General features: G+C 34.8%; 1 protein-coding gene across 1 annotated transcript in view; it reads right to left on the minus strand.

Moving 5' to 3' along the window:
• Positions 1-23,916, minus strand: part of TMEFF2 (transmembrane protein with EGF like and two follistatin like domains 2) — a 254,885-nt gene that overhangs the window by 226,738 nt on the left and 4,231 nt on the right. Inside the window, exons 3-4 of the mRNA XM_003253871.4 lie at positions 16,784-16,913; positions 12,098-12,124 (exon numbers count right to left, since the gene is read on the minus strand). Coding sequence (XP_003253919.2) covers positions 12,098-12,124; positions 16,784-16,913 — 157 coding nt within the window. The remainder of the gene's footprint in view (positions 1-12,097; positions 12,125-16,783; positions 16,914-23,916) is intronic.

Genomic DNA, 23,916 nt, shown 5'->3' on the forward strand with positions numbered 1-23,916 from the left:
AACTGTATTGGATTCTTAGAGTTATTACTATCCCAGCATCAATACTATTAAGCCATGGACTTAAAATCACTAATTAAAAGATTCAAAATTCTAATTAAACCCTTCAGGGAAATTACATTCTTAGAGTATATGAGAATAAAGAACAAAGGTAACATAAATTCTTTTAAATTCATTTTGAATTTTTTGGAGTTCAAAGTTATTTGCATTACTTTACTTTAATCATCTTTCCTATAGATACATATTATTGTTTCACTGATAAAATAAATGAATCTCCCAGGAAACTGAGAGTAAAAATCAAATAGGCATTCTTCAAGTCAGCTAAAAATCTAGAATGCAAATCTCCTGATTCATAATCCAAAGCCATTTCTATCATACTACACATAATGATTAACTTTCTTTTCCTATATATAGTTTTTAAAAACCCATATGGATGATTCAGACAAAAGTTTGTAGCATCTATTTCACATTCTTAAGCAATGTGCAGAAATTTGGAGAGCTATTACTGCTCTATTGGAAGCAAAAAAGTGATTTTTATTTGTAAAAGCGTATTCATGTGTGAAAACAAACTATAGCCATGCTGATAACAAAGGTCCCTTTCTCCTCCCTTTTCATTTTCCATCATTCTCACTTTATTTTCCTCCTTCTGTTTGCTTTTTATATTTTTCCAATTTTGTTACCCATTACATGGTCCTCATTCATTCTATCTCTATTTCATTACTCCATTGTAATATTGTTCTTCTTTTAGATAAAGAGAAAGCAAGATGGATTTCAACCTAAGAAGAGCTGAGATAAGATTTCAACTGAAATCCAGATGGCTATACGCTCATCTCCAGCAGAACAGCAGCTCTCAGGTGTGGCAGAGCAAAAAGAGGATAGTTTCTGCTTTCTTCCCATATATACTGCTTGGGAAGAATTTCAGACTTGTCATGCTTGGTAGAATTTCTTTATTAAATCAGTATTTCAGCAGAAGTTGCTTACAATTGACACCTGTCAGACTTTGGCTGTAATGTGAGCCCAAGCGCTTGGTGCGGGGAACAAAACATACAACCAAGATGAGCTGTATGTTTTGTTTGCCAGACTTTGAGTATGTTGCATTTGCCAGACTTTGACCATGATAGTGGAGAAGTGGAAAAGGTATGCTGGTTGGAGAGGGAATTAGTACAGCAACATGGAAGGGAAAATTACTTAGCCTTTTACAAGCATATTTTATGGAATAAATATTCAATTCCTTGTTATTTACAGTATATTTAACATTTTATTTCTGCAGAGGAATAATTTTCTTTTCATAATTAGAATCATAATTTTTTCCATTGTGTGCTCAGAAGAGAATTTACATGTAATCTCCTTGAGTGTAAAGAATGTGTCATATTCATCTTTACAGCCCCAGAAATCTTGCAAAAATACCTAGGTTATAGTATTAGCTTCCTTCAAGTCAACCAAATTACTAAATATTATAAAATCCACATTAGAAAGACAAGGATTTTTAAAAAATTATCTCCAAGTTTCAAAGTTCTTAAAATATTTTTGCCAGTTTTTAGCAGTTCACATAGTCAGAAATAGCAGCCCAAGATCTACAATGTGTTGCCATGTAAACCTTTCTTGTTCTATCCAATATGTATATGAAGCAAATGCCTTAATTATGGACATCTTTAGTAACGTTATATGAAAATAATTTGTACTGGAATTTTTTCATTAAATAAAAACCATATGTCAACTGATTTTCTACACCAAACTTATCATAACAACAATTATCTGGATAATTCACATAAAAATAAGGCTTTTTATACAAATAATAGACATAAGTTTAATTTGACTTGTACATATCCAACAATAACCTATTAAAGAATTATCTTAAAATTGTATATAAATATATAAATTGTATAGTAAGTCCTGTGCTTCCTTTTATCTCCTGAAATAAAAATATACTTATTGTATCTATGCTGTGTATCTTAAATTTTATTTCTATAAACATTATCATACAACTTCCCATAAGATGATATTAAAATTTAACTGTGGATTCTGCTCATGTACAGCAGGATAATACATTTATAATTATTTTGATAGTTAAAATATGGTTTTAATTTCACCAGACTTATTTATTTTTCAGAGTCTAACAAAAATCTAAGCAATACATAAATATTTTTTAAAAAAACAGTAATAGAGATATTCATAGCATTGTCTTTATAATATGTCTGAAAGACTTATAGAGAAAAGCAGGGGTTAAAAATTATTCTTTAACCACCCACACACCTCTGAATTTTGAGAGGAGGCACCTTTAATACTTTTTCTTCCCGCAGTATTTGTTGCTTAAGGAAGTCTGTGGGTGGATAAGAGGTTATTATCCCTCCTACACACACCCGTTTTCTTATTTACAACATTAAACTTCCATATATAAGTACTTGAAACACCAATCGTTTTCTTTCTATCACTTTCTCAAATTCTTTGGAATTTGGACCACATATTACCTCCCTGTAGCACAATTCACAGTTGTAGTTTATCTTGAATTTTTTTTTGTCAGGTGTGAATCTATCCAACAAGTTTATTTGATGTAGATGCCTTTCAAAACAAACGTTTTTGTTCGAAAACACAGTGCCATAAACGGCGGGTCCTATGTTCAAAACTAATAATACAAAATTATCTTTTGTATTAATGAGTTTTCTTAAACACTAAAAGAAGAGGATGCAGTCACTGAAATGGGACAGCCAAACGTTAAGATTTGTATGAAGTATTTGTATCTTATTACTCTACAAACTACCTTTAGGAGAGAATGTATCTCTGTGGATCATGTTGGAAACACGGTAAACGTGTTTTATCTCAATACAGTTAACCGTTTGAATTTTTTCAGCTGAATAAATAGGTCGATAGTTAAAGATTTTAGAACTCCCTATAAAATGTACAATAACAAGTTAAAATAATTTTTATAAAACCTTTATGTCCCTTTTATATTGTAGTAAAAATGTTCTCTCAAATGCAGTAAATGACAGATATACCCTTGTGCAAATGGGTTAAGCTTAAATTATTTTTAGAATAATCAGGTCTAATTTTCATTACTAATGTAATATTCATTCATGCTAAAATATAGGACAATTTTTAAAAAGTAATAGTTGATATATTTTTACATGATTTTAGATTTGTAGGTTTAATGATATCATTTATGATAGTCACACATGATAAATGTTTAACAAGTAAATTTGTTCACTTCACTCTTTTGTCCAATGTACTCCATTTTGGAATTATATTAACTTTTGTTAAAATAAGAAATTAGAAAACAACTATTAACCATACAAAGTGCTTGCCAAGTAAACCCAATTATTAATTAAATTCACATTACTGAGAATATGTTATATAGAGATTAGTTAGAACAATCACTAGTTACAATTGTTGGATTAGCCAAACAATTACAAGTTATTCAATCACTTTTGCTTTATCCAAAAATAAAGGAAGCTGATTCCGGCCTCTTAATACCTTGGTAATACGAACTCTACAAAAATACAGACGAACGTCTATCATCTGTGTAAGAGAGATAGCAAGTCAAATATATCTTAAGATTACAACCCAATGGATATGTGAACAGAATTTGTGCATGTCATTCTAAACTAGGTTTTTAGGTTTTAGTTACTAAGCATTTTTGGCATCCCCTAATAAAGAATTTAAAGAAAATTAAAACTAATAGTCTCACAGAGCAAAGTAACATGTAGACTAGAAAAACAAGCAGTTCTGTTGAGAAAAACCTGATCAGTCTCTAATTTTAAAAATTGTATGCAATTAGGAGCAAATACTCATCAGCACAATTTTCAGAACTGCAGTTATTTAAAAGAATAAGCTCAGAAATAAATGTGTTATATGCTTTTTTCTAAAGCAAACATTGGAAGTTGTTTTTGTTTTCTCCAAGTTACTATGAAGCACCTCTAACTGAAAGGAAGAGTGATTAAAAAACAGAAAAAGAGAAAGAAAATAAAGTGGTTTCCAAGTGATGTTTCACTCATATGGTATAAGTTATACACGTCATATTCATGAGATTAAAATTATTTCCTGAAAAAATGTCTTATTCAGATCACAAGACAACATAATGAACCAAAGATTTTAATATAAAATGCAACAGGGAAGAGTGAGTTTGACTTCACTTTCATTTGCACGTGCTAATAACAATGAATGAAAACTAGAAACTAGTACGTGAAGCAAAGTTCACATCTTATTGTTAGAAAAATAAAGATATGATGTATAGTATGATACGACAGTCAAGCAGAAAAAACTAAATGATGATGCTTTAACAGAAAGAGAAATGAAGACATTCTTGGTATGTTTTATTTTGTCTTTAAAGATGCTAGAAAATTAACAAGACTGGTGGGTAAACAGTGGAACAGTTCAGTCTCAGCACAATATTTGCAAAATTAGGTAGTTTACATATAAAACTAAACAGCTAGAAAATATACAGAATTTTCTGTATATTTTCTGCATAGAAACTATTTCCTTACAAAAGCAACATTTTTAAAAGTTAATTGATTTCTTAATAATAATATTCCCATGGTAAAACATCTACTGAAGGAACTGCCTTTTATCCCTGTCTTTTTTTTTTCTTTAAGATTTAATATGTTATTCTAAGGTCTTATTCTCAAAACCTCTAGGGAAGCTTTCTTGGGAATACTATATTAATCAGCTAGGAAAAACTTTATTAGAAGTAGAGAAAGACTGTCCAGACATCAAAGCACTGTACAACATCATGTGACATCGAAACATATTCTATGCTTGAGTCTTGACTGCTGTTCAGTTTTAGTCTTTAGGAAAGAAAATTGTGTTTCAATCTGCTGCTGTTCAGTTTTAGTCTTTATGAAAAAAAAAAAAGTGCTCCAATATGCTGCTCTAACTATGTTCTCTGGGTATTGCTTATTTGAACTAGTTAAACCTTTCATTACATAAGGAAACTTGATAAATCTCTCAAGTGTTTCCTGAACTAGATAAAGGGTGCATTAAATATCTGCCACCCTGAACCTAAGGCCTGCTTTTACTTATCTTTCATCAAATTCTATATTTAAAAACTAAAATCAACTTGGAATAGCACATTTAATTATTTTACATAACTGAAGCAAGGTCTTGAGAGAATGTTTTTATTTGTTTTGTTTTTCTTAATCTTGAAATTATATATAGGTTGTGTTTTGTTTTGCTTTGTGTGTATAAAAGTCTAATTTTGTTTGAATTTCATTGGTAAAAGTATTTGGGACATTTACAATTTAGTTTCAATCTATAGGTAAAATCTTTATTTGGTAGTAAGTACATTAGATCAAACTTTTAAAGTTTCTCTCTCTCTCTCTCTCTCTCATCTTATATACCTCCCTAAACAAAACTAAATAATGGGAACATATATCATACTTTAGTAAAAATAACTATAGATTTAATCAAGGAAGCAAAGATAATATTTTACTTTCATTGGACTTAATTTTATCTTTTTCACTTTTATGAACTAAAGTTCCTTCAGTTTCAAATTATAAATCTGATAATTAAAACCTTGTCTATATGGTAGGTTATGTATGTCCTATTAGCACCTAGTAATTGAGAGCAGTGTCATATATTTAAAAATCCAATATTTAAATGATTTCTTCATGAATTCTTTCTTCCCTACCAAATATGCTTACATGCTTCTCTTCCGAAGTTTTTACATTATGCCGACTTACGGAGCCAAGACGGCCGAAAAGGAACAGCTCCGGTCTACAGCTCCCAGGGTGAGCGGCACAGAAGACGGGTGATTTCTGCATTTCTGTTTGAGGTACCGGGTTCATCTCACTAGGGAGTGCCAAACAGTGGGTGCAGGACAGTCAGTGCAGCGCACTGTGTGCCAGCGGAAGCAGGGCCAGGCATTGCCTCACTCGGGAAGTGCAAGGGGTCAGGGAGTTCCCTTTCCTAGTCAAAGAAAGGGGTAACAGATGGCACCTGGAAAATCGGGTCAGTCCCACCCTAATACTGCGCTTTTCCAACGGGCTTGGAAAACAGCACACTAGGAGATTGTGTCCTGCACCTGGCTAGGAGGGTCCTATGCCCATGGAATCTCACTGATTGCTAGCACAGCAGTCTGAGATCAAACTGCAAGGCGGCAGCGAGGCTGGGGGAGGGGCACCCGCCATTGCCCAGGCTTGCTTAGGTAAACAAAGCAGCCAGGAAGCTCCAACTGGGTGGAGCCCACCACAGCTCAAGGAGGCCTGCCTGCCTCTGTAGGTTCCACCTCTGGGGGCAGGGCACAGACAAACAAAAATTCAGCAGGAACCTCTGCAGACTTAAATGTCCCTGTCTGACAGCTTTGAAGAGAGTAGTGGTTCTCCCAGCATGCAGCTGGAGATCTGAGAACGGACAGACTGCCTCCTAAAGTGGGTCCCTGACCCCCAAGCAGCCTAACTGGGAGGCACCCCCCAGTAGGGACAGACTGACACCTCACTCGGCCAGGTAACTCCTCTGAGACAAAACTTCCAGAGGAACTATCAGACAGCTGAATTTGTGGTCTCACGAAAATCCACTGTTCTGCAGCCACCGCTGCTGACACTCAGCCAAACACGGTCTGGAGTGGACCTCTAACAAACTCCAACAGACCTGCAGCTGACAGTCCTGTCTGGTACAAGGAAAACTAACAAACAGAAAGGACATCCACACCAAAAACCAATCTGTACATCACCATCATCAAAGACCAAAAGTAGATAAAACCACAAAGATGGGGAAAAAACAGAGCAGAAAAACTGGAAACTCTAAAAAGCAGAGCACCTCTCCTCCTCCAAAGGAACGCAGTTCCTCACCAGCAACGGAACAAAGCTGGATGGAGAATGACTTTGATGAGTTGAGAGAAGAAGGCTTCAGACGATCAAACTTCTCTGAGCTACGGGAGAAAACTCAAAACAACAGCAAAGAAGTTAAAAACTTTGAAAAAAAATTAGATGAATGGATAACTAGAATAACCAATGGAGAGAAGGGCTTAAAGGAGCTGATGGAGCTGAAAGCCAAGTTTTGAGAACTACGCGAAGATTGCAGAAGCCTCAGGAGCCGATGCGATCAACTGGAAGAAAGGGTATCAGTGATGGAAGATGAAATGAATGAAATGAAGCGAGAAGGGAAGTTTAGAGAAAAAAGAATAAAAAGAAACAAACAAAGCCTCCAAGAAATTTGGGACTATGTGAAAAGACCAAACCTACGTCTGACTGGTGTGCCTGAAAATGATGGGGAGAATGGAACCAAGTTGGAAAACACTCTGCAAGATATTATCCAGGAGAACTTCCCCAATCTAGCAAGGCAGGCCAACATTCAGATTCAGGAAATACAGAGAACGCCACAAAGATACTCCTCGAGAAGAGCAACTCCAAGACACATAATTGTCAGATTCACCAAAGTTGAAATGAAGGAAAAAATGTTAAGGGCGGCCAGAGAGAAAGGTCGGGTTACCCACAAAGGGAAGCCCATCAGACTAACAGCTGATATCTCGGCAGAAACTCTACAAGCCAGAAGAGAGTGGGGGCCGATATTCAACATTCTTAAAGAAAAGAATTTTCAACCCAGAATTTCATATCCAGCCAAAATAAGCTTCATAAGTGAAGGAGAAATAAAATACTTTACACACAAGCAAACGCTGAGTGATTTTGTCACCACTAGGCCTGCCCTAAAAGAGCTCCTGAAGGAAGCACTAAACATGGAAAGGAACAACCGGTACCAGCCACTGCAAAAACATGCCAAATTGTAAAGACCATCGAGGCTAGGAAGAAACTGCATCAACTAATGAGCAAAATAACCAACTAACATCATAATGACAGGACCAAATTCACACATAACAATATTAACTTTAAATGTAAATGGGCTAAATGCTCCAATTAAAAGACACAGACTGGCAAACTGGATAAGGAGTCAAGACCCATCAGTGTGCTGTATTCAGGAAACCCATCTCACATGCAGAGACACACATAGACTCAAAATAAAGGGATGGAGGAAGATCAAGCAAATGCAAAACAAAAAAAGGCAGGGGTTGCAATCCTAGTCTCTGATAAAATAGACTTTAAACCAACAAAGATCAAAAGAGACAAAGAAGGCCATTACATAATGGTAAAGGGATCAATTCAACAAGAAGAACTAACTATCCTAAATATATATGCACCCAACACAGGAGTACCCAGATTCATAAAGCAAGTCCTGAGTGACCTACAAAGGGACTTAAACTCCCACACAATAATAATGGGAGATTTTAACACCCCACTGTCAACATTAGACAGATCAATGAGACAGAAAGTTAACAAGGATATCCAGGAATTGAACTCAGCTGTGCACAAAGTGGACCTAATAGACATCTACAGAACTCTCCACCCCAAAACAACAGAATATACATTTTTTTCAGCACCACACCACACCTATTCCAAAATTGACCACATAGTTGGAAGTAAAGCTCTCCTCAGCAAATGTAAAAGAACAGAAATTATAACAAACTGTCTCTCAGACCACAGTGCAATCAAACTAGAACTCAGGATTAAGAAACTCACTCAAAACCACTCAACTACATGGAAACTGAACAACCTGCTCCTGAATGACTATTGGGTACATAATGAAATGAAGGCAGAAATAAAGATGTTCTTTGAAACCAACGAGAACAAAGACACAACATACCAGAATCTCTGGGACACATTCAAAGCAGTGTGTAGAGGGAAATTTATAGCACTAAATGCCCACAAGAGAAAGCAGGAAAGATCCAAAATTGACACCCTAACATCACAATTAAAAGAACTAGAAAAGCAAGAGCAAACACATTCAAAAGCTAGCAGAAGGCTAGAAATAACTAAAATCAGAGCAGAACTGAAGGAAATAGAGACATAAAAAACCCTTCAAAAAATTAATGAATCCAGGAGCTGGTTTTTTGAAAAGATCAACAAAATTGATAGACTGCTAGCAAGACTAATAAAGAAGAAAAGAGAGAAGAATCAAATGGATGCAATAAAAAATGAAAAAGGGGATATCACCACCGATCCCACAGAAATACAATCTACCATCAGAGAATACTACAAACACCTCTATGCAAATAAACTAGAAAATCTAGAAGAAATGGATAAATTCCTCGACAAATACACCCTCCCAAGACTAAACCAGGAAGAAGTTGAATCTCTGAATAGACCAATAACAGGTTCTGAAATTGTGGCAATAATCAATAGCTTACCAACCAAAAAGAGTCCAGGACCTGATGGATTCACAGCCGAATTCTACCAGAGGTACAAGGAGGAACTGGTACCATTCCTTCTGAAACTATTCCAATTGATAGAAAAAGAGGGAATCCTCCCTAACACATTTTATGAGGCCAGCATTGTCCTGATACCAAAGCCTGGCAGAGAAATAACCAAAAAAGAGAATTTCAGACCAATATCCTTGATGAACATTGATGCAAAAATCCTCAATAAAATACTGGCAAACCGAATCCAGCAGCACATCAAAAAGCTTATACACCATGATCAAGTGGGCTTCATCCCTGGGATGCAAGGCTGGTTCAACATACTCAAATCAATAAATGTAATCCAGCATATAAACAGAACCAAAGACAAAAACCACATGATTATCTCAATAAATGCAGAAAAGGCCTTTGACAAAATTCAACAACCCTTCATGCTAAAAACTCTCAATAAATTAGGTATTGATGGGACGTATCTCAAAATCATAAGAGCTATCTATGACAAACCCACAGCCAATATCATACTGAATGGGCAAAAACTGGAAGCATTCCCTTTGAAAACTGGCACAAGACAGGGATGCCCTCTCTCACCACTCCTATTCAACATAGTGCTGGAAGTTCTGGCCAGGGCAATCAGGCAGGAGAAGGAAATAAAGGGTATTCAATTAGGAAAAGAGGAAGTCAAATTGTCCCTGTTTGCAGATGACATGATTGTATATCTAGAAAACCCCATTGTCTCAGCCCAAAATCTCCTTAAGCTGATTAGCAACTTCAGCAAAGTCTCAGGATACAAAATCAATGTACAAAAATCACAAGCATTCTTGTACACCAATCACAGACAAACAGAGAGCCAAATCCTGAGTGAACTCCCATTCACAATTGCTTCAAAGAGAATAAAATACCTAGGAATCCAACTTACAAGGGATGTGAAGGACCTCTTCAAGGAGAACTTCAAACCACTGCTCAATGAAATAAAAGAGGATACAAACAAATGGAAGAACATTCCATGCTCATGGGTTGGAAGAATCAATATCGTGAAAATGGCCATACTGCCCAAGGTAATTTATAGATTCAATGCCATGCCCATCAAGCTACCAATGACTTTCTTCACAGAATTGGAGAAAACTACTTTAAAGTTCATATGGAACCAAAAAAGAGCCCGCATCGCCAAGTCAATCCTAAGCCAAAAGAACAAAGCTGGAGGCATCACGCTACCTGACTTCAAACTATACTACAAGGCTACAGTAACCAAAACAGCATGGTACTGGTACCACAACAGAGACATAGATCAATGGAACAGAATACAGCCCTCAGAAATAATGCCGCATATCTACAACTATCTGATCTTTGACAAACCTGACAAAAACAAGCAATGGGGAAAGGATTCCCTGTTTAATAAATGGTGCTGGGAAAACTGGCTAGCCATATGTAGAAAGCTGAAACTGGATCCCTTCCTTACGCCTTATACAAAAATTAATTCAAGATGGATTAAAGACTTACATGTTAGACCTAAAACCATAAAAACCCTAGAAGAAAGCCTAGGCAATACCATTCAGGACATAGGCGTGGGCAACGACTTCATGTCCAAAACACCAAAAGCAATGGCAACAAAAGCCAAAATTGACAAATGGGATCTAATCAAACTAAAGAGCTTCTGCACAGAAAAAGAAACTACCATCAGAGTGAACAGGCAACCTACAGAATGGGAGAAAATTTTTGCAACCTACTCATCTGACAAAGGGCTAATATCCAGAATCTACAATGAACTCAAACAAATTTACAAGCAAAAAACAAACAACCCCATCAAAAAGTGGGTGAAGGACATGAACAGACACTTCTCAAAAGAAGACATTTATGCAGCCAAAAAACACATGAAAAAATGCTCATCATCACTGGCCATCAGAGAAATGCAAATCAAAACCACAATGAGATACCATCTCACACCAGTTAGAATGGTGATCATTAAAAAGTCAGGAAACAACAGGTGCTGGAGAGGATGTGGAGAAATAGGAACACTTTTACACTGTTGGTGGGACTGTAAACTAGTTCAACCATTGTGGAAGTCAGTGTGGCGATTCCTCAGGGATCTAGAACTAGAAATACCATTTGACCCAGCCATGCCATTACTGGGTATATACTCAAAGGACTATAAATCATGCTGCTATAAAGACACATGCACACATATGTTTATTGCGGCACTATTCACAATAGCAAAGACGTGGAACCAACCCAAATGTCCAACAACGATAGACTGGATTAAGAAAATGTGGCACAATACACCATGGAATACTATGCAGCCATAAAAAAATGATGAGTTCATGTCCTTTGTAGGGACATGGATGAAACTGGAAAACATCATTCTCAGTAAACTATCGCAAGGACAAAAAAACAAACACCACATGTTCTCACTCATAGGTGGGAATTGAACAATGAGACTCATGGACACAGGAAGGAGGATCATCACACTCTGGGGACTGTTGTGGGTTGCGGGGACGGGGGAGGGACAGCATTAGGAGATATACCTAATGCTAAATGATGAGTTAATGGGTGCAGCACACCAACACGGCACATGGATACATATGTAACAAACCTGCACATTGTGCACATGTACCTAAAACCTGAAGTATAATAATAAAAAAAAAGAAGTTTTTACATTATGCCTATCCATATCAAAGATAACTTACAAACAAACAAACAAATGAACAAGGAAGGTTAACTGGAGATAGAGTATGATTCATAAGTATGCCAAATAATTTGCATGGTATATACATGTACTTAATATGGTGACAATTTTTTATGTTTTCATCTTTCCTAAAATGCAAAATATGAATTTGTCTTAAATATCTGAAATGGAACATACGTAAGTAAATATACATAATAATATTCACCAGTAATTCTTCAAATATGTAAAAAGGCAACTCCTACCTCCATCTCCAGATCCTGATCCTGCATCTGTGGGGGGAAAAATTATATTTGCTAGTAAAACATATTCAAAAATATTTATGACTTTTTAAGCTCAAGTTTATTTTCTTAGTTTAATACTGCAATAATGTTTGAGAAAATTACTAATATTTAATTCAAAAATGTACAATCACATCAATTTAATTTAATATCTATTAATGTAACTTCTAAAATAAATTATCCATCATTTTTATTCCAAAGCTTATGAAAACATTATTGCCCAGTTTGGAAAATTTCCTAATCTCAGCTATGAAAAATTCCTAATCTTGACAGGCTGGATTTGGTGCCCTTAGCAAAATAAAGTATTAAAAATGAGATGCTTGTAACAATAAGTAAGTTTCAGAAATTAAATAGTCTAATGCGTGTCGCAAATAAACCCATAATTAAGGCTTATATTCTTGGAAATTGCATATGAACAAAGAGAAAAGCAGTTTAAAAAGAAATATATTTTATATGGGTGTTGATATGTTTTACGAATACCACAATTGTGGATGATTCCATCTGTGTCAAATCATCCTTTGTTTTTGAAGTCAGTAGAAGAGAGCTTAATTTTTGCCTTTGTGCTTAAAGTCAGATATTCACTAAATGATTCTTGCAGAAAAAATCATACTTCCTCTTCTGGATTTTTCTTTCACCACTTCTTCTCTCCCCTTCCTTCCATTAATTACAATTGGTCAAAGTTGTCTATTTCTGGGAAAGTTGTTCCCAGAAACACGCAAAATTTCAAGTTGAAATCAAAACCATTACGATTCCATCTGCTTCTACTTCTTAAGTGTAGACATCATCTTCCTTCTGACTTTCCATTTTTGTTTGTTCACAATACATTTGGTTATGTATTTTAATGTTAATACAGGGAAAAAAGATTAATATTAATATTCTCTGCCTGATGTGCCCTCATCCCACAGTGAAATCTCACCCAGGGTTCAAGACTTATACCAAATGCCACTCTTAAGAATTTATGGTCCAATTAAAATAAAACATTACTTTTACTTGTTTGCTTCCATGATTCTTTATTGAGAAGCACCACATAGAAAGAGGCATGGTGTATGAAAATCCACAGAAGGCTGACAAATATGGAAGAAGGAAGGCCTTCCCAGCAGCCCTCCTTTTTGTCATGTATTGGCATTAGCAGTACCATGAAGGAGCAGTAGTTTGAACTGTCAGTCTTGTTGGAGGCCCACATTAACTAAATTTATAGGGTCTAACACTATTATATTAGAATGTCAAGTAATCAATTAACTATTAATGTGACAGGACGTATGTCTTTGGACCAGCATATCTTTTCCTTAAAGGCAAGTTAATTGGTAAAATAATTTATGATAAAAATTATTCTTAGGAAATGTAGAATCAAACAAGGATTTTAATCATAAGAATTGACTGTTTAATGATAATAGACCAAGAAAGACTGATGAATTCATGTTGATATTAGAATATTCCTACCAACTAAACTGACTGTCATAAATCACAACATCATCTCTTGATAAGTGCTTGAGTGCTTAATGTTTGTCAAGTTTCCTTTTTGTATACTTTCACAGACAAAAATTTTAGTTGATTGCATTAATTTGAAAGCTTAATTCAGTATTAGTTATACTCATTCGGGGCTAAGTAACAGGTTGTAGTATTACAGTGATAACACATTCTAAATATATTTTAGTTAAATGTATATAGTTTCTTTTAAATTTTCCCCTATAAACTTCTTTAAGTCAAGGAAAATATGTTGTTCATCACGCTACACTTATATGAACATAATGGGAAATGCATAAAGGCTTAGGAGCTACAAACTCCAAACCTTACTCATTGCGTGATAGAGAAATGTTATTCAACCTTGCTAAGCATATTCCTCCTCTATTCGATGCGTATAGTAATATCTATCCGATTGGGCTATTTTGAGGCTTACTGCACAGTAGCATATTTTAAATGCTTAAGCACTGTCTGGAACATAATAATTAAAATGTAAAGTAAACATCTTGCCTATTCATCTACAAGTATTCTAATAAATACATATGATTGGGGAAAATCAGAAAAAAATGCCAGTAGTATTTTAGCTTGTATTTCCCACATGCATTTCTAAAACTTCAAGGGGCATGGTCCTTAAGACAATATTAGATTTGACACAAATGAAACAGCCAGGAAAAAAAAGAAGGAATAGTTTAGAAAAATGATCACTTAAGTCCATGGCATCATTATGAAATCATTATGGGAGGCTTTAATGTTTTTCTCTATTACATAAGTCATCTTGGCCAACTGATGATAAATAGCCTACTAAAGTCTTATTAGTGAGACAGAAACACCTAAGAAAAGAAGTCATGCTGTTAGACCTAAATCTGAGCTCCTAGTTAATGCATTTCCTACAAAGCAAAAAGTTAAATTGACGGTAAGACCATTGAGCAGATTTCCCAATAAGAATCCATTCTCTGGACAAAAAAAAAAAAAAGTTCAATGAAATATAATAAATATAAAGTTATATCTTCTACTGCCTATTATTCCTAGAGCTTACAACTTGCCACTTCCATTCAGTGTCAAACAGCATTAAAAAATAAATGGGAAATACACAAAGAAAAGAATGAGAATCCCTTTCAGATCAAAAGTCAGAACCCCAATTTATTTACAGTCAGACCTGGTTAATCAAAATTACTTTGTTCTCTCCGTCATTATTCAGATCAAAAACCTTTTAGATTTACAAGTCCATGGAAGATGCATTCAGCAAGACTGGCTTACTAATTAAATCCTGTAGAAATCTAAGTATGTGAATGAGCTAAAGATGGATTACTCGATTATGATTAAATTTTCTACTTGGCTAAGTATTTATTTTCATAGTATAACCAGCACATCAGGGACTAGAATGGAAAGACTTGAATGAATCAGGAGAATGTGATTATATGCGCTGACAAGAACTTGGAGGTTGGCAAGTAAGAAAGAGAGATTTTGCCTCATCAGCCATAACCGTAACTTCTGGTCTGTTTATTGTAACAATTGCCTGCCAATTCTCATGTGGCTATTGTTAGAAAAGAACAGATATCCTCCATGATCTTGATCTTGAAAAAGCAAATCCTTTCCTCAATACTCTACGGTATTTGCCTTCAACCTTCCTGGTTCCTGGGATTTTACTTTTTTTCTATTCAATTTGTCCTAAAGTATTATTTCTCATTTCTTTGGTATGGCTGACTGATTCCTCATAATTAGTTTGCTCCTTGTCAAACTTTCTATATCCACCATCCTTAGTACGAGAGCGGCATGCCGGTCCTCCTCCTTTCCTATTGGAGAAGGCTGCCCATGGACTCTCACATATTGCTGTTTGTTTTATTCATGACTTGTCACTCACAGACCAAGCATCAATGACCTGTTTGCTTTAGCAAATAAACAGATGGAGTACCAGCTCAGCTTGCCTCCTGACCACCCTTTCATGAAGAACATTCGCATCTGAGCAAATAATCCCTTAGGAGAAAAGACTACTTACAAACCAAAACCAAAACAAAACATCATTGGCCATGAGATATGACACTATTCTCTTTCTTCTGCTAATTCTCAGAAACTTGGGTAGTCACTGGTATAACTTAGATATTATCAATTACTAACAATCAATATGCTTAAGATAATCTTTTAAAGAATGTGAGGCTATTCTCTTTGCTCATTTTCCACCCTGCCCCAGCCACTTAGCACATAACTTTTAACATCATACACTAGATTAGAAATACCTGTTATCTAAGAGGGACTTTTGAATAAAATAGACTTTTCATGACACTATTCTCTGCTTCTATTTTTAGAGAAAGTTTATATTTGATGACATTGTTATTATTCCTGAATATGCTTATATCATCCAAATTCTCAGGAATTATGACTTTCCAGAAAGATGCTTATTTGCCATTAAGAACTATCATGGCACCTTAAAGCCTCCATAATATATGTGATTTTGATATCAAGCTTAACTTGAAAACTCAGCCCCATTTTAAAGCATTCCCCATTTTAAAGCATAAGCTCTAACAACCACTGTAGACACAAGGAAAACTTGAAAAGCTATAGAGCACATGAAGTCACTCTTTCTTCTTACTTCCTTTATAGCATGGTTGGTAAACCATGACTAAAAAACTTTGTAGAATCTCAGGTTAATTGAGTCAGAAATGAGAAATGTCATTAGAAATTATGTCCATTACAAACACATTAGTCAATAAAATCTACTAAATAGTAAGAAGACCATTTTGTAGAGCTGCCAAGATTAGACGTCAACTTCAGAGCCCAAACCTGCAAAATTGCCTTCCAGCAGATAATGCTATTGTTCAAAACAAATAAACACAAATAAACAATACAACTGTATTCATACATAGTCAGGTTTCTTCATATTTGACACGTTGGCAGTCTATCTAGATTTCTAATTATATGTGACTTTTATTCAACCTGCTTGTATTTCATTTAATGACATATGTACTTAAATCTACCAGTGTCCTTATGGTAGATATCCTCTTTCTTCCAAAAGTGATTTGAAATGTAAAAAGGACAAAGAATAAGAATAATAAATGTTTTGAACAAAACAATACAGGCTTGTCTAGTCAATGTATAATCTGAATTATTTATTTGGAGATAACAAGAAATGAAAGACATAGTTTTTGGATTTGGAATCCATGCAGAAGGTTTCAAAGAAGATCACACACATACCTGTGGCACATGATCCTTCTGACACCACAAGTATCTCACTCTGCTGTTTGCATGCAGCCTGTCGCAGGTAACACTCATTCTGGTAGCTCTCCCCATTGGAGCCACACACAGGCACATAGTCATTGTTGCACTGGGAAACACACAGATGTAAGCCTATAGTTAGTACTGGAGACTGTATCCCTCTGACATTATGAACAGAAATAATCATTTACAAAAGAAACCACCTGTCTTCATTTTCAATGATTCTAATTGTATGCAATAAGTCTTTATAAGGGCATCATTGAAAGATGCACAAAGCCAATTTCAAGTTAGCCAACCAGTCATTTGATTTAGATAGGGCAAAAATAAGCATCTAAATTGATCAGGCAATTCCCAACAAAGTTACTGGACAAGTAGCACAATAAAGATATAGCAACAAATATATTAATACTACTTAATATTATTTTTAGTATGTAGCCCATATGACTTGATGGAAAAAATTAAAATACAGTTTAATTTCAAGCTATTAAAAAACAAAGGTAATGTCTATCTGTGTTAGGAGTGGAAATATATAGCCAAAATGCCAAAGAAATCAATTAACTCTTAGTTGTTTTTTTAACTGAATTTAATTGAATTTTTATTGAATTCTAGTCCTTGTAAATTTCCAAATATTCAGATAAGATACTGATTTACTTATTTATTTTTATACCTCTTTAGACTATTGTATATTGATGTGGATATGGTCTAGAGAGAAACAAAACTATGGAACACAGAGAAAAATTTCAACAACTACTGAACTATAAGTAAACTTTACCGACTATTCCAAAGTATGCCTATTAATAGATATTCCATAAAAAGAAAAGTTCATTTTTTAAAAACCTCTTTATTAAAAAAGTACACATATTACAGTGAAAATTAAGGCAACCTACAGGGTATAGTCATCATAATATAATCATACTCTAAGGCATTAATGATACTTGGCTTTGTCCTATGCCTGCTAATTACACCAGGGATGTGATTATCTCATGATTACTACTATGTATGTGCTTCATTGTTTAATTATAAAAAATATAATGATCAAGATTATTATCTGTATATGCTCACCTATGCCAGAAACTAAGTAAGGAAAATCATACTTACAGATGCATGTTAGAAACTCTTCCCTATGTTTTACTTTCAATTAATATATTTGAATTTTTGATGTGCTGTGAGTTCAGAATATATACAAAATAAACCAATAATATAGTGAGATGGGTAGTAAAGTTTAAATATATGTGATAACAAACCTAAAACCCTATCATAAATAAACCTCAATTCAAGAATGTATGCAAAAGAAAACATCTCTCAACATGTTGATAATCTGATTGATTAAAACCTGAAATTTATTATTTTACTCTATTTCCTAACAATACCTAAACCTCCTTATTCCTAATCAACTATTTAACTCTTGCTCTTTGCCTTTAAATAATAATAGCTTAATTATCATAACAAATTTAAATGTCAATGTTCTTTGAAATGCAAGCCTAATTCTATGAGTTTTACGTTTTTATATATTATTAACAACTTAAATATAATGTTTTGGTAATTGTCATCAACTTTTTTCCAAACAGTAAACCCAAATGGTATGACAGTCATATTAAGATGACCATAATTACTAACAAGATGCTTTAGCACATATTTTAAAAATATTCTTTATCTTAATTTCTACAATATATAATCTAGATATTCTGCAAGTCCTCTATATAGTAATTCTTTTCCACAGTTACATTATTGTCTCCCAGACTCAGTCTGTGTATGTGATTATATTTAAAAAACTGATCTGATTAGAGCTTTTCACTAATCTTTTGCTAATGTTTAACTCAATCAGCAACTGACTTCTGATTGGGTGATACCTGTGTAAGCACTGTTTTCCAGGAGCTTTCCAAAAATTTGTTTTAATTGACATCTGAAAACTGACTCACCACAAGCCTGAGCATCTCCACTACCATCCAAGAAAGAAGGCAAGAGCAAAATGCCTGTAAGATTTGAATTTTCCAATGAGTAGTACTGAAGAGACCACAAATAAATGTGGCTTGTGCTCATGCCAGAACTGTGGCCAGCAAGGCAAGTGCAGGGATAGGTGCTTGATAAATGTGCTATGATCAGAACCAGGGACAGGAGAATGTAGGTAGGATTATGTTGATCTATGAACACTACAATGGTGTCTGAGCACATGGAGGAGAGACCAGAAAGAAGGAAACAGCTGGTGACATTATGATCAATAGACTTGCTGATCATTTCAGTAGACAGAAGAGAGTCATAATGTGTCTATGGCTAGCTGGACTAGTTAACATCCTATGTTTGAGGCCTGGCATTCTTGCCCCGGGCTACCTTTCAATCTCCATCTCTATCCCTGCTTGTAATACTTTGTGTGTAGATTATTTGGCTCCGTGTTTTCTTCTCTCCAATCCTTAAATTTTATTTATTTATCCTTCTCGGATTACTCAAATATAGAGTCAGTGAACTGGGAGTGGAGAGTGGAAAGTATTTATTATCTCTCCCAAGTGCTAGTACACAATGCTGATATGCATCTTAAAATATCGAATAAACTGATAAAGTGCTCATATGCCACTTCTGAGGGATGCAGTAAGCCAAATTCGAACAGTTCTAAAAACAGAGCTGCCAAGTTCCATGCACAAGCCAAAAGGGAGATTTCTACAGAGCTGAAAAGAGCTTAACTGTAGATTACTGGCATGATGTTTTTGGCCCTTAGTATCAAGACTTGCACTCATTAATATGAAGAACACCAGGAGGAAGCACGCTGTAAATCATGAAAGCTCACGAGTGGGAGTCGTCTAGTCCTAAGTTGTCCTATTTCTTTCACTGCCTTGGTGTAGGACCTTTTGTATATTAATTAACAATGAAATATTTAACAGGTTTATAGCCTAGTTTTCCCATTTGAAATGCTTACCTGGAACATTTGGGAAATAAAGTCATGTTTTTAAAACAAGAAATATCCTGTAATACTCACTTATACAAAGAAATGTAAATTATTTGCTTTGTATGATATATATTTTAACTAGCAGAGTTATCATCTAACTCTCACATCAAACCATGGCATTTCTAGAATTAGAAAAACAAGAGGAAACAGGCTAACCCTAAGCATGAAATAGCCTAACTACTGCATTAAAATATGCCAAACTATTGAAAATAGTTTTTAGTAGTATTCATGATACTGCTCAGTTTCAGATGAAGGGACAGACTCAGATGTTAAGTGACTTGCTAAAGGCCACACAGTTGCCTGGTAAGAGGAAAAACAAGACTCAAGTTCAGATGGTTAGGTCCATAAATGTATGTGTTATACAAACTTCCTCTCAGGGGAAAAAGTGATTCTATTTTTCTATGTTTTAAAAATCTTATGTTTATTTTCCAAATAAGTGTTTTTCAGCAGAAGAATTTTGTTCCAAAATGGGCTACCCACCACACTAGTGGATTCAATAACTTGACACTCTAGAATGCATGAAATTCATTTTTGCTACAAATTAATAAAAATTATGTGAGAAGTTTTTCATAGGATTTATTGCTTGTTTGATTAATACAGGTTTTTTGAGCTGAGATTTCAGCATCTAGAAGCTTATGTATGACTTATGTTTTATATATTGCCAGCACCTTCCACAGAGTCTGGCATGTAGAAGGTGCTCAACAGATGTTAAGTCAATTCTGTTATATTCCCAGTTGTCAAAGGCTTAAGAAGAATGGCTTGGGATATGGTATATTTTTCTTCCAAAAAGGAAAAAAGATTAAAAAATCTGCATATGTTCCAATCCTTTGGTCATTCCATAAGTAATTTTTACTTTTCTGTGATTTATATTTCCTTAAATGTAAAAAAATTGATTTTAAGAGCGGACAGGCCTGTGACTATGGTGGAAATGACTCTGTGTGCCTTCCCAGGATACGTTATTAAAGGATATAGCTTCTACCTGGCTCTTTCTTTCTCTCTGGACGCTTGACTTTGAAACTCAGCCACTATGCTATGAGGAAGACAAAACTTGCCCACGCAAAGAGATCAACATGGAGAAGAACCAAGGTCTTCAGCTGACGGTCAGACATACGAGCGAGAACCCTCAGATCGGTATAGCACCAAGCCTTTGAATTCCCTCCCCTTGCCATCAGCTAATGCCAAAGAGAGCAGAGGTGAGCTGTTTCGATTGAGCCCTGCCAAAATGGCAGATTCATCAACAAAATAAATATTCATCGTCTTAAGACACTAAGTACTGCGCAGTCTGTTACGCAGCTTTAGTAATAAGAACATTTGTAGATCTAAAGCACGACTTATTAAATAAAAATATTTAGTATTTGAATTAGGTAATACCTGAAAAACATAAGGCTTCATCATATTTTTAAATTATATAAAGTGGTTATTGATCATTGCATGACCAGGGTTATCTATAAATATCTGCATGTATCTCCCTTCCTTTTTTCCTCCCTCTCTGCCTCCCTCCCTTCCTTCCTTCCTGCTTTTATTTTTATCTATCTATCTATCTATCTATCTATCTATCTATCTATCTATCTATCTATCATCTATCTGTCTATCCATCTACTGTTTCCAAATTTCCATCCTCATAATTACTGGGCTTAATACCTGGGTGATGAAATAATATGTACAACAAACCCCCGTGACACGTGTTTACATACGTAATAAACCTTCACATGTACCCCGAAACCTAAAATAAACGTTTAAAAAAGGGGGGAGAAAACAATTATCTCACCGGGTTGTGAGAAATAAATGAGATAATATGTTTGAAGGACAGAAATCAGTTTATTTAAAATCGTCTAAGAGAGGTGAACGCTAATAATGTTTACTTTAGTGTTCCAGTGATAAGGCAAATTGAAAACATTATAGATATAAAAATATATGCCCATTTCTCTTTGAAATTTGTTCCCAGCTAGAAAGACTATAGATTGCAGGCTGGGTGCGGTGGCTCACACCTGTAATCCAAGCACTTTGGGAGACCGAGGCGGGTGGATCTCCTGAGTGCAGGAGTTCGAGACCAGCCTGGATAACATGGTGAAACCATGTCTCTACTAAAATTCAAAAAAATTAGCTGAGAATGGTGGAGTGCACCTGTATTCCCAGCTACTCGGGAGGCTGAGGCACAAGAATCGCTGGGACCCAGGAGGTGGAGGTTGCAGTGAGCCAAGAGGGCATCACCACTAACCAGCCTGGGTGGCAGAGCAAGACCCTTGTCTCCAAAAATTCCAAAAAAAAAAAAAAAAAAAAGGAATGCATGCTTGTACCTGAAAAGGCAGCAGAGAAAGAAATAGAAGTTTAGAATAATATATAGGAAAATAGATTTTCAATACCTCTCCCTTTTTATCAGATACTAGGGCTAAAATAACAAACACCAAAAACTCAAATTCACGTATTGGGAAAAGATGGACTTAAGAGACTCTTAGCTTAAAATATCCTATTTATTATTCTTCATGGAACTTATACTTTTCTTTGATTTTCAACTTAATTCAGCCACTCTATATTCTTGGTATGTGCAAAGTCTACATTTTCCACTAGGGAGATGTTTATTTTTTCTTGCCAGATTGACAACTATTGCAAAGCGCAAACTAATAACAGTAGTAATACACTAGTACATTTAAAATGCCACAAGGATTACAAAAAACCAATTTACATTTTAGTTTCTTACACAAACTTGCATTCGTTGCTACTCCCCCATCTATTCCACTTAACAATTATTTAAATTAATGACAAACATAACTGACTGACCAATGTATGAAAAACACAAATATTTTTGTTGATAAAAATTTTACCAAAATCTTCTGTGGCACCTATAAAATGAAAACAATTCCTTTAATAAGAAAATTATTTATTTTCATTTCGTAGCATTCATCCCTTTAGAGTTTTGTCAACCCCTTTTTTTTTCTCCTGGTGAAATCTTAGAACCATGGCTTTACATTTCAGGAATGTTTTTCCTGGTTCATTTGATACTTTTTATGAGTTCATTTCTTTTGTCTACCCATGGTTATGAAAATAAGACAAATTTATGGAAATCACAAAAGGAAAGAAGGAAAAATTCACAAAATTCTCTGGGCCTTTAATTAATGATTTATCCAACTGTGCTTTTTTCCCGTTTAGTTAACACTTGGGTAAGTATGAATTGGGGAGTTCTCATGCTCAATCTCTCTCATGTAGTTCATTGAAAGTACATAATGGCACTGTTTAATGTGGCTGGAGACCTTAGAAGTTGATGTTACATGCATATTAAATATGCATGAATATGTTTCTGACACTATGGTATGGTCTAAAAAACTGTACAGTCAGAGCACTACTTACCCACCAGGAGGTGGTGCACTTTACAAATATCAGTTGTCTTATTATGTTCCTTAGAAAGAAGAAAATAATGTCTAAGAAGATTTTAGCATTTCTAAAAGCCACTTAAACTTTATTTAAATGTGAATTCTCTTCTCTTTCTTAGTGGGAGGTTGAATTCAATCTAAAATATTTAAATTTCATCAATAATTCTAAATATTACCTATTAACCAGATATCTAGATCTAAATTTGAGTTTATTGTTTTTATTTGTTCTATATCTTTTTTATTCTTACAATCTTAGAAAAGTTTTCATTATCCTACACATAGTTTTGTTTATGTGCATATTTCCTGGTTGAGTCATATTGTCAGATTTTTAAAGTATTTTTAAAAGTAATTTAAAATGCTCAAGGGCAAATATAGGCTATTAGTACAACATCCATGCTACTTGAAGTTCTACATGATTATATGAACATTTTGAGAGGAAAAGGTTTATAATTTACATGGTGGAAAGCATTTGTTAGCTAATGACTATACTAATGACATTAAAAGTTCTATCTTTAATAGATACTAGTAACCCCGTTTTGATGATGCCAGTAGTGCAACTTCTTTCTCTCTTTGTTAGTTAAAAGAAATTAGTGCAAGAAAAAGTACATCTTCCTGATGTTCATAAAATGACTTGTGGATCTAAATGCTCTTTTGGATTCCGAGGGGATTCAGTTCTAATTGAGTGTGGTACCTATGAAAAAGCTGACATACACTAATTAATATGTTCCATGATTTCTAAATTAGAACAAAGTTTTGAAGTTACACTAATAAGGAGTTAACTTAAAAACCTAGTCAGGTTGCAAGGA

Source organism: Nomascus leucogenys, chromosome 22a, assembly GCF_006542625.1.
Source record: "Nomascus leucogenys isolate Asia chromosome 22a, Asia_NLE_v1, whole genome shotgun sequence".
NCBI classification, from domain to species: Eukaryota; Metazoa; Chordata; class Mammalia; order Primates; family Hylobatidae; genus Nomascus; species Nomascus leucogenys.